At 39.8% G+C, this 12,408-nt stretch overlaps 1 protein-coding gene and 1 long non-coding RNA gene across 4 annotated transcripts in view; one reads left to right on the top strand and one right to left on the bottom strand.

The window, feature by feature from the left end:
- Nucleotides 1-12,408, top strand: part of LOC309367971 — a 370,139-nt gene that overhangs the window by 231,487 nt on the left and 126,244 nt on the right. The window lies entirely within an intron of this gene.
- The window catches only part of ZBED1 (zinc finger BED-type containing 1), a 125,309-nt gene that overhangs the window by 54,838 nt on the left and 58,063 nt on the right, over nt 1-12,408 (bottom strand). For 2 of the 3 annotated variants that reach the window (XM_081907588.1, XM_081907586.1), the window contains exon 3: nt 8,592-8,660. The exons of the other annotated variant lie outside the window; for it this stretch is intronic. In XM_081907588.1, the coding sequence (XP_081763714.1) occupies nt 8,592-8,660 (69 nt within the window). The remainder of the gene's footprint in view (nt 1-8,591; nt 8,661-12,408) is intronic. 3 annotated transcript variants of the gene reach the window in all.

Consider the following 12,408-nt stretch of genomic DNA (forward strand, 5'->3'; position numbering starts at 1 on the left):
CCTGATGCACATCAGTTCTATTCTGGGTTAATTTTATTTCAGCTCCTTCGGTCCTTACTGTCACAATCCTCTCTTTGAGCTCTCTAGAGTCTCTCCTAAAGGTTAGGCAAGCACCCTGTCAGCATACAAACTGTGCAAGTCTGATGCCGATTAAAGCATAAATGGCTGATACGGATTCTTCCTAGGCCTGCCTTTGTCTCCAACTAGCACGGAAAAAATATGGCTTGAACATCCCAAGCAGTGTCCTATTAAAAGAGAAATGCATGGAGCTTTGGAGAAAAACTCATTGGTTCTAGACTGATCATAGCAGATTCCACTTGCTGGTTTTATGACCTATCTGCAGTAAGGTAAGACTGCTCTTTTGCTCACAAAAACCACTATCTACCAAAGGCTAGACGTGAATTCAATAAAAATTGGAAAATAATATCTTTTTGTTTAGGGAAATGTATATCGCACCCTCCTATCACATTCATAGTATTCACTTTAGTAATGAAGTTCCATTCCATTCTTGCAGCAGGCTTTTGTTGTGAAAATTGTTGCTAGATTGTGCAGACAACATATTTAACTAAAATTATGTACACAAATAGCTGTCATTTTTAAAATCAGAATCAGAACTTGCTCAGAACAAAGCTCACATATATTATTTTAAATACAATATTTTGTATTTTTTTGATATGTTCAATATGTTCACTTTTTTAAAACAACAAAAAAAAGAATTCTTATTATTTCAATAGGCACAATAACTACCCATTAAAATTCCCACAGTGCATGTGAAGTTCAAGGCAACTGTTGTGTGCACAAGATTCCTTCTTACTATTACCATATGTTTCCCATAGAAAAATCAGCCAGCTTGCTCTCCAAGTGGATCTTTAAAGTACGATATCAAAATTCAGTGCACATCATCTCAATGTTTGCAAAGCAGATGGAGTTACTTAGAAATGTGACAGGCAGAATGTTCTGTATCTGGTATCCTAATCATAAATTTACTTGGGTGGAATCCCCACCGAGTTCAGAACTGAAGCATAGGACATGAATGCTACTGAGTTCTTTTTTAATCATCTTGAGCTCTATGGAGAGTACTCAACAAAAATAAAGCTTTGGAAACCTATCACACATCTTCCTAGGGTCAAAGCTCTCTCTCTCTCTCTCTCTCTCTCTCTCTCTCTCTCTCTGTGTGTGTGTGTGTGTGTGTGTGTGTAAAGCAAAATAATTGTGGTGATCCAACAGTGCACCTCCACCCCATAAAACTGCAAGTGAGCAGAACTGGTCTTGCAAAATCAGTGGGGCATTTAGCTTTTTTAGGAATTTTATGGGCATAACTCAATGTTAACCATGCATTTAAGTTTTATGCCTACCTAGGATATGAACAGTAAGGGCCATGAGTTTTATGGAATTAATCAATAACCAGCCGTGATCAAAAGGTCCTCCTTGCAATGTGCACTTGAACTATTGAAGCTTGACATTTTCCCTTTTCTGAATCCAGGTAGCACCACCGAAGATAAATGACATGGTGAAAAAGAAAATCCATTTGTTCCAATATGAACAATTCAGATACTAACATTTGCAGTTTTAAACTGTTTTTATACTTACTGTTTTCATAACTGTTTTAATATGCAACTGTTTTCAATTGTGTTTATATATGTGTAATTATGTTGTAAATTGCTTAGAGATGCCTCATGGAAAGCAATTCATAAACAAAATAAATAATAAAAAATAATAAAACTAGGTCAGCCTAAATGTTTGGAAGGGTATATATATATATATATTGGTCACTTGAAGTGACAATCGCTGAAAAGCTCTCTCTTTTCCCAAGGTCTGTGAAAATCAATAGTAATCTTTGCTGGAGAACACAGCAGTAAACAGAAAGCTAAATAAAGGACCAGACATGGATGTTGGCTATGAAAGGGAAACAAGGCAGGCAATCGTGACAGATAATGTCACCAACACTACAAGACAACAAAATGCCCTAGTATAACTATTTGAAAAGCCCAGGGCAAATTATATCCCATCAAGATACTAGAAGCTTCACCTTACCCTCCAAAAAAGTATAAGTAAAGAGAAAAAGGAAGTGCAGAAATATGATGTGAAATTACTAGAATCCAAAACACTGGTACAGACTTTGATGATAAATTCATTGAACTTCATATTTTATGCCAAACCTAAACAAAACTTTCAGGATGAGGAATCATGGCTCAGCAATATGGGCAAGTAGGCCAGTGTAAACACCCTATTCAGTTCAGATTTTTCCTGCAAGCCTTAACCAGGGTTTCCTAGCCTTAAACCAAAATTTGAAACCTGGATTTGAGAGAAATAATAATAATAATTCCATAAGCTGTGTACTGTACAAGCAAGACACTGATATCCAGAACAGGTACATAATACAATGAGTATACATGTGTAAATGAGGCAACAGTGATAATCAAACTTCTATAAACAGAAAATTACAATAGTTACAAAAATCCCTCCTCCTACTTCCCCTGGAGTTCAGCTGAATTGACTGGAAGGAGAAAGTAAAACTGTCACCGATCAAACTTGAAAATGAGAACACTCAATGAGAGCCTATCTTTCTTGTTGCAATAAACAGTTATTAAATAATAATTAATTCTATAATAATGTTGTAATGAAGCTCATTAAAGTTAAACCACAGTTAACATTAATTAGCCTGCCAGGGCAACGGAATTTCTCTTTCATAAATATGCATACTATCAACTCTCAATTGTTCTGGTTTGCTTTCTATCCCTCCTTCAGCCAAACCATAGTTTAAGATCCACAAAAGGTCCCCATCTAATTTTTTTTTTGTTTCTTTTCCTGGGGAGATATGAGACAGGGAGGGGCTCTGTGGCATTTCACTGAATACCTAGCACACATTTTGTGCATCATCTTTAACTGCCACAAACTGTAAGGCACTATGAGGTCACTCTCAGTGCTGGATTTATGTATAAGCTAAACAAGCTATAGCTTAGGGCCCCACTCTTTTGGGGGCCCCCCAAAAAATTGAAGGGGAAAAAACTGGATGTACATTTCCAAAATATAAGATAGAAAATAAATAAAATAAAACCTACACACAGCAACAGTGTTTTGTGTTGTGTAGGCTCCTTTTTGTTATGTGCAAATGGCTTTAGATACCTATGAGGTCCATAAATTACCATATAGCATACATTCAACACAAAAAACAGTGACAATTTGTTGTTGACAAAGGGCAGCTGGAGATATAAAGGGCCCCATTACTTTCAGTAGCTTAAGGCCTCATCAAATCTAAATCTGGCCCTGGTCACTCTGGATTATAAAATGCATCTAACACACCGGATGCTATTAAGAGGAAGAAAATAAAATCTGAACTGTCTGAAAGCAAACAAAGTTAAGTGACTGGCTGTCATGGTATCATGTGAACTAACATACTGGCACAGAGGGGGGAAACTGATTTATGACGGTAGTGTAGATTAACAGTCACACCCTCCACCCAGTGGCGTAGCGTGGGTTGTCAGCACCCGGGGCAAGGCAAGTAATTTGAGCCCCTTAACCCGTGGATTTGCGCCCCCTAACCCTAACCCCCAGATGTTGCGCCCGGTGCGGCCGGCCCCCCTTGCACCCCCCACGCTACACCACTGCCTCCACCAAGGAAACTGTGGGTCAGAGAAGGAATCTCTAACTTGAATTTTTCAGCACCATTCTCAGCTATGATTATTAGGGTTCTTTGGGGAAAGCTAATATAACACCAAATGCTAGCTTGCAACAGTCTCTAACTGGAGAAACAGACTGCAGTGGTACCTTGGGTTACAAACATCTCGAGTTACAAACACTTCGGGTTACAGACTCCGCTAACCCGGAATTAGTACCTCGGGTTAAGAACTTTACCTCAGGATGAGAACAGAAATCGCACGCCGGTGGTGCATCGGCAGCAGGAGGCCCTATTAGCTAAAGTGGTGCTTCAGGTTAAGAACAGTTTCAGGTTAAGAATGGACCTCCAGAACGAATTAAGTTCGTAACCAGAGGTACCACTGAAGTGGTGAAGGCAGCCCTGTTTAGGGACATTTTAAATCTTTGATGTTTTATTGTATTTTAAATATTGTGCTGGAAGCAACCCAGAGTGGCTGCAGAAGCCCAGCCAGATGGGCAGGGTATAAATACATTGTTCTTGTTGTTGTTGTTATGGTGGTGGTGGTGAAGGAGCATGTTGGAATCCAAAGCCCCTGGCCAGTGTATTTATAACCCTGCAATGAGATGTTGTAGTCACAATGGTAGTTTTAGAGTTATTGTCACACTGCCATTCCAGGTGGCATTGCTACAAAGCCCTGCTCCAACAGTTCACTTGTCCTGCAGTAACAACCTGGATGATGACCTGAAGGAGCTTGCTTTTGCTGCAAACTAAGCAAAAACTGGGACATGCCTAGTTCTCCAGGTCTGCTCTGATTACCTTCTCCTCATATGTATGGCAGTAACCTACATAGCATTAAGAGCAGCTCTGCTGGCTCAGGCTAAAAGCCTCTTTTGTCAAGCACCCAGTTTCATGCAATCCTGATGCCTCTGGGAGTCAACAGTGAAGGAGCAAGGTCTTCACCCAAGCAACTGGCATTCAGAAGAAAAATGCATTTGCTGCTTCCACAGAAGAATCATCACGAAGCTGTAGTCCCTGTCATTGCTCATGCCCCACCCAATGGTTCTCCTATCAGGACTGCTGACCACTGCCCTATTGGATGAGCAATGGCACTGCAATATTCAGACTGGTGCCACACAGGTTGACTCATCCTGGGCAGCATGGTAGAACTTCCTGTCTCAGTGAGCAACAAGGTCCAGCAAGCCTTTGCTTCTGACCTGTTCTCCAATCCTGCCTTCTGGTTTCTCTTCTGATCCCGTTTGCTCTTCAGACCTGACTTCCAGTTCCCAGCTCTTGACTCATTCCAGATCAATACCCACATAGCCCAACCATTCCATGTATCCCCTTAGTTAAAATCCAAATGTAATTCTGTATTATTGGGTTGCTGTTTTTTTAAGATCAGGGATGCTGGCCTGTCCTCCATCCACAATAGTATTCCGTTTGCTCCTCCCTTGTTCAACAGTAGTAGGCATTCAAATGACAGACTACTGGGTGGTATCAGTCTCCCAGTCCAAACCATTTCTATTTACTATGGCAACCACCTATGCTCATTCAGACACCAATTCCATCTGCTATTCAGATTCTTCTGGTTTATGCATTTTACATGAAATCAGCTTTTGTCTCGGTGGTTATCAAGACACAGATTATTAATGAATATATATTATATGCTACTCAAAGTCTTGCTTATATTATGGATGTGCTTGGAATAAGTGATTGCTAAGGGAACTTCGCCGTCTGAAAATAGAATTACAAAAATTAGATCCAAGAAGACAAATGTAAAATTCAGGTAGCAAATTAAGAATAAAGACATGCTAATCGGAAGCATCTTGACAAGGAGGTTGTGTAATGAATATCATATATAGATACCTAATAACTAATAAAATAAGCATTATCATAATACCTAATTCTGCATTCACCTTGTACTGAAACAGCTGTTAAAAGAAGGAAGCAGTAGCCTGCACAAGCCAGGCTTGCAAAATAAGCACTACAGTCATACCTTGTGTTGTGTTAGGTTCATGTTGCGGCTTGCGAACGCAGCAAACCCGGAAGTGTATACTTCCAGGTTTTGCTGTGCATGCACGCACAGAAGTGTTCTGCGCACTTCGCACATGCGCAGAAGTGCTCTATCGCGCTCTGTGCATGTGCAGAAGCGCGCTCTAGTTGAGGACTTTTGGGGGTGCAAACAGCACCCCAGAACGGATCATGTCCACAACTAGAGGTACCACTGTATGTAATTCGTTTTCTCCCTCTGATCTTGCACTGATGAAAATGTTATTCTTGAGAAAACTACGAGACACCCTAACTATAGTTTGAAAAAAATACATCTTCCTCAAAGGAAGCAGTCTCCAGCTTAAATCAATATATATTTGTTGCAAGTTACTCCTGGTGAGATCTGTTGCTCCAGGAAAATCGTGCAAATAAAGTGGTCCAGGAGGTATACAAGTGCCCAATGCATTTTGTTTCCACGGGAAAAGAACTAGGACACAATAGAAATCTTTGTCCGTGCGAATCAAATGTCTGCCACGTACGATGCCTTAATAAGTGTGTTTTCATTTCAAACCTTTGCCATATGGAAAGAAGGCATGGGACATGCTTTATATTTGGATTTAGTTTTATACTTTAGCACAAGTCTCACAATATTAAAATGCTAAAATTATGGGTTGCACCAATGCTGCTGCTCTGTTCACTTAGTAGACTTCATGTTGTGCAACAAGAATTTCCCCTCTTCTCTTCTGTAACCCACATCGGACCCTCAAATCTGCTCCAGTGGGTCAGGGGGCACTATGGAGCTTATTCTATGCATGTGTGGGGAGAAGAAGAGAAAATACTGTTGCACAAGTGAAACTCTATTATTGCAGCACTGGATACAACTCTATGAGAACTGTAGCACTACAGATGAATGCATAATAATGGTGATGGTGATGGTGATGGTATTCTGGGCTGTGTGCTGCCTGAACAAGCTTCTGGTGGCAGAAGATCATGGGCCAACGCTCCATATCCAAGACTAAACTGGTCTATATGGCTATAGACCAGAGGCCTCCATCAACCTTAACTATTGGCTATGCATCTACAGCCATCAGAAACTGCCACCTCTCAGACGAGTCCTACAGACTGCATTGCCCATGGCTTCATTCACTGGGGATGTTGGCTTGCACGTGTCAGCTCCTCTTACTCATTGGTAGCTTTAGTTAAGAGAGTCTTCTGGAACCACAGAACAACTAGCCTCACTCTGGGACCAAGCAGTGTTATACACAGCCCTGGAAGGAGTTGACCAGTCAAAGAATAAACAATACAGGACATCTGAAAGGCTGCACTCTTGCCCTCTACATGGCTATCATGTCACTGTTCATCAGATGTCTGTTTAGCATACTAAGAAAATGAAGACGCTGTAGATAAAGGAAGGGAGAATGTGGTGGCACAAGCATCTTTGCACAGCTCTGCAATACTACCTGAAACCAGGAAACTAACTTTTAAAAAGCCTAACAGTTCTTTTAATCCTTTGCCAATTATCTACACAAATAAATTTAGACAGTACAGACTTTTTAAAAAAAATTGTCTAGACAAGTTATTTTAAAAGGTTTCACGAGAATCTTATCAGGGTTTGCTTACTGTCAAACTGATGTTCTGTTCCCTCTCGGCTTGTCATAACTGCTATCTTACAGTAGAAATATTTGTGCTCATTGCATTACATATGGAATATTCTCTTCTCGTGGTTTGAAAGCATCTTCCGAGAAAATGGAGGCTAAATGTCAACTCTGCCTTACTCACAAACAATACCCTTTGCCACATAGGCTGATGCCCCCATTTGGGTCTTAAAACAAACAAGCAAGCAAGCAAGCCAACAACCACTCTCAACCATCTGCCCTGGTTTGTTTCCCAAGTTAAACTCTAATTATGAACAAATACTGTGTTTTTGCGTACACACACACATGTATCGACTGTGCTATTCCTACTACTGTTCTAATTTACAGTCTGCAGGCTTCTTACAAAAAAGCAACTGTGAACCATGTGTCACTTTTTGCAGTAAAAAGCAATGACTGATCTATGCAAATATCCCAAATGAACCATGCAATTCCTCACTTGCCTAATCATCTCTCACGTGGCCTCTGTGTGCATTTTCCCGGTGCTATTTCTGAAGAAAAAAATGTGCCGGAACTCACCACGAACGCCACCCTTGTTCTCTTAGAATGGCAAATGGTGCCCACCTGAGAGGTGCCGGAAATGAGTTCCGGCTGAAAAAAAAGTGCCCCATTTTCCCTTCTTCAGCGTCGCTAGAAACAACAGCAGCTATGGTGAGAATCAGTGGGCTGCGCAAGCTCTCAAGAGCACACTATAAAACAGGGGCAACCTGTCCCATTTCGCCACTTGAGGTGAAATGGGAATGTGCCACCTCCTGCTCCCCTACCATGTCCCGCCTGCCCCCACTGCCATAACACGCCCCCTCACCAAAATTCGTCAAGAGGGGGGCATTCTGCAAGGCCTTGGCACTCGTCTCCTCCACACCAGGGAGCGACAACATTGCATGCTGGAATACCTCCCTCTCACTGAAAGTTGGTGAGAGGGAGCATTTTGCCAGCATCAGAAGTGGTGGACCACCTATTGCGCTTCCACCACCTGAGGGGGCTGCTTCACCCCGCCTCATGGATGGGCGAGAACTGCTTTAAAGGAGCACTGGCACATAGATCTTGGCGCATGGGAAAGAAGAAAGGCAGAATGTGTCACTACACTTATCCAGTCAGAACAACCATCATTTATTAACATCTAGATCTGCCCTGACAAGGCATAACTATTAGTATCTAAGGCTTGTGACCAGTTTCCTTGCAAGATCACCTTGCCCTGTGCATGGTCAATTGATCACTTCAATGACAAGTGTCACATACATGTTTGTTAAAAATCCACACAATCAGTACCTTGAACTGAAAAGTGCCCATGAGAAAAATACATTGCTGAAGAGGTTTGATTTTTTAATTTTAATTGGAAAGGCATATAGAAGTACCTTCTGCATTTAAAGCTTCTTCTTTTATTTTCATCACAGTTTCTTGGCCTTCTTTTTCCTTGTTTCCAGCTGTTATTAAATCAAGATAGAGAAAAATAACTGTGAAAAACTGTCAGGAGTACAGACTTAAAGCGCAATAATAAATCCTGCAAAAAGAAAAATCTACACCTGAAATTCTTAAATGTTTAAGCAAAGGAAGCAGAGAAGGGGAGGGGGGAGTTACAATAAATATAAGAAAGAATTCTGTTATTGGCTGAGTGAAATAAGGTCTTAGTGGAGAAAAGCTTAATTGCTCATTCAGTATTGGCTTAAAAACACAGCATCTCCCTTGAACACTGAGATCCTGGAATAAAATTTGGTACACATTCAGAACATAAATACATGTTTCAGATGAGATATCAGCCCAACTGCACATCTATTTTCAATTAAGCTATGACAGACGGAAAGGGAGAAATGTGATGTGTTTTCTCTCACTTAAGGACTGAAACTTGGTTTGTAAATTTATGGCACATTTCTGTATTTGAAGCAGCTTAGCCTCTGATCCATTTTAGGGAGGTGAGGGCAGGGAATGCAGTTAAAGGCAGAATACACTGGTGTTCAAATACATGATCAACTTTTGCATTCATTTTCAAGCTGGGGAGTGGAGGAAATAGAAGGAACAGTAATATATGTCCTATTTTCCTTGAAGGCAGAGGGTGTGGAGAAATATGGAAAGATTATTTGGCATAAATTCTGGATACAACTCTACATTTCAGTTTTGAATATCAAGCTGGTCCCTACAACCATTAGCAAAACAGGAAAATGTTGTAATGAAATATCTGCACTGAAGGTTGAGCTATCAAAATGAATGTCCAGGTTGAATTTTTAGGACAAATTCTATATTTCATGTCAAATGCAAAACAAAAGCCTATAGCCAAACCTTCAAAATTAATTTGAACTCTTCTAAGCTAGTTAATAACTCCACAGTCTCTCTACTTTCATAACAACCATTCTTGACTTGCCACAGATTTTAAAGAATATCCCTTAGGTACTGATTGCTGTGCAACAATGCCTATAGGTAAATGTAAAGCTGACCAAAAAGATCACACACACATTCATTTTCCTTGTGCATTTTCTGAAAGTAGTTTGTAATGGGTTAATTTTCTAGCATTCACAATAGCTTTCTTTCTCCTATGCAATCCACACACACACACTTCCTAAATAAAATCTTATGTAACCATTTCAAATGAGCAGTCTTTATAAGATTTAAAAGTTATAGACACAGACAGCAATTTTTGTCTGCAAACTCCTGACATGAACACTGGTCTGCAATTGACTCTGCATCTATTAGATCAGCTTTTCAATTATATCAGCACTGCCTGGCTGATCTCTTTTTATTTAACAGTGGAGTGGGGTGGGGCGGCAAGAAGAAAGTTAAACAAAAGAAAGAGGGAAAATAACTCTTAACGGTATTTGTTTTCACTATAGAAATAATCTTGGGGGTTACACAGCGCAAACATTCAGTTTGATCCTAATCCCTAAAAATAGATGCAGTGTCAACGAACAAGCCCTCCAGTAAAACTGCCATATCCATGGAGTTCTCATTGAACGAAGCTATGGGCATGAGATCAAATCTCCTCACTTTTTCAGCCTAAGTGATTTTCTACAGCAGGGAATTAAAATCCAATGTGTGCCATAGTACTGGATGTAGCTATGCTGGGGGGGAAGGAAGCTTCTATGATAATCCCTGCAAGAATTTCATCTGATCTTCTTCCTCATCCATCAGCTGCGGTACAGCAAGCAGGCTTATTAAGAGCCTCCAGAGTCTTGTCTAAGTCCTGATAATATTAATTTCATCTGGACAACATATTGCATATTAACATATTTCATGCTGCATATTCATTATTTTAAGAAAACCCGAGCACTTCCATATGGATGCAGTTCCAGATGAATAATATTTCTAAACACGTCTTCTAGAAATTTTGTTGTATTTTCTTACTCTGTTATTTTTGTTTTAATTTGTTTTCTTTTATTATTGCTGAAGCTGCACTTTTAAATTATTATATTAATATGTTATGTTAAGTTAAACTCTCAAGGTGACATATATATTTTAAAATGAATACATAAAATTCTATATTATTATTATTAAGATTTATATACAGCCCTTCATCAAAAGATCTCAAGGCAGTTCACAAGATAAAAATATGGTATAGAAACACAAATAAGTAGTTAAAACAAAAACAACATTATTGTATTAATTTAACATTGTCTTTCTACGCTCCAAGCAGAGTAACATTGCCTCTCATAAAGGGGGTGGTAGATTATATATCCACAGATTTCAAGAGAAGGAAAGACACATTAAGTAATTGCTTACCAAGCATGCATATTTCAGTTTGCAAGGGGAAGGCTTTGGTGCTTCTTCAGTTACTGCTGTTGTGCATTTAAGTCTGTGTAATTGCACAGCTTCTGCAGTTCAGTTCAGAAATTCTGCTATTGGCCACTTAACGATAGATAAGAGATCAGGAATGGACCGTGGACTCAGGTACTCCCTTAACTCCCTATCTTAGGTGAATGTACCCTCTCCACTAAATTCCCTTGTTTGCCTTGACTATGATGAGCCTTTTTTCCCCCCTACACTGGCGCAGTTTGGTTCATACCAGCCTGGGTTCTCCTCTTAAACAAAGTTTGAAATAAGTTTGTGAAACTTGGTTAAAATACAAAACCTTGCAACAGGCTCTTCCCTAACACCAGGAAGCAGCAGGTGTCAGGAGAACTTCAGCAGTCATACTTATTAGTAAACAAGAGATCCACAGCTCTTTGTAGCAGCTAGGACTTGCTGCATGACAAAACCAGGATTCCAACTAGTTCCCACTATTCTGAAAGCAGTTTGCCATGGGGTGGAGGTGGCTGCTATTAAATAAAACCAACCCCAGAGCTCTGTTGAGCACACAGAACTGGTTGCAACTAATTCTTTTCGTTTTCACCCAGATATTGCTAAAAAATAAAGTAGTAAGGATTGTCCATAAGCAATGTCTCCACAAATAAGGAAGCAGAATAAAACCAACCATTTCGAAAGGCCAAAGAACAAGCGTTTTTGTTACAGGTTGGCTTGCTGCAAATGTGGTGGATGAAAATATTGATGTGGAGCGTATATGTGAAGGGATGCAAAAAGAAATTGCAATTCAAAGGCTCATAAATTGCTGAGATTAAACACTCACTTTACAATAAAAGCTAAATGTAAATAATGTTGAACATATAAATCAACACTAAAATGACAAGGTAAAGAGGTTTACTCAAAGCAATCAGCTGGTAAAAAGCGATGGATGGCAGCTAAGAGCCCTGTTTTCATTCTGAAATTCATACAAGAAACTCAGATTGCTGCTCACTGTAGCATCTTCCATGATCTGAACCTCAGCTACGCAAAACTGTATCTGTGCAGGGAAACCCAGCCAAAGGTCTTCCTTTTTCTCAGTGTACTTTCCAGGATGATTTGTTATCAGTATCTCAAAATCATTATTTCTATGAACATGCTGTCTTGGTAAAACATAAACAACTGTTTATTTTGCCAGATACTAATTTTTCATTGGTGATAAGAATTATGATGGAAAACTTTCCATATTCCTTCTCTACTATTTATGTAACAGAGGGAGTATAGATGTGTGCCTATAATTATTTGTAGCACGAAGCCTTGGCAAGTATATTTTATCATCGTCACATAGGATCTCCCCGTGCAGATGAAATGCCAAACTCTTTCTAGTCTTACTGTGTTACATAGCTAGGGAAAAGGTAATAAAAATAACATTTTATCTCCTGAAGTGCAGTCACAGCAGGGACAGCT

The sequence above is a fragment of the Podarcis melisellensis genome (assembly GCF_964234715.1).
Source record: "Podarcis melisellensis genome assembly, chromosome: 4".
In the NCBI taxonomy this organism is placed as follows: domain Eukaryota; kingdom Metazoa; phylum Chordata; class Lepidosauria; order Squamata; family Lacertidae; genus Podarcis; species Podarcis melisellensis.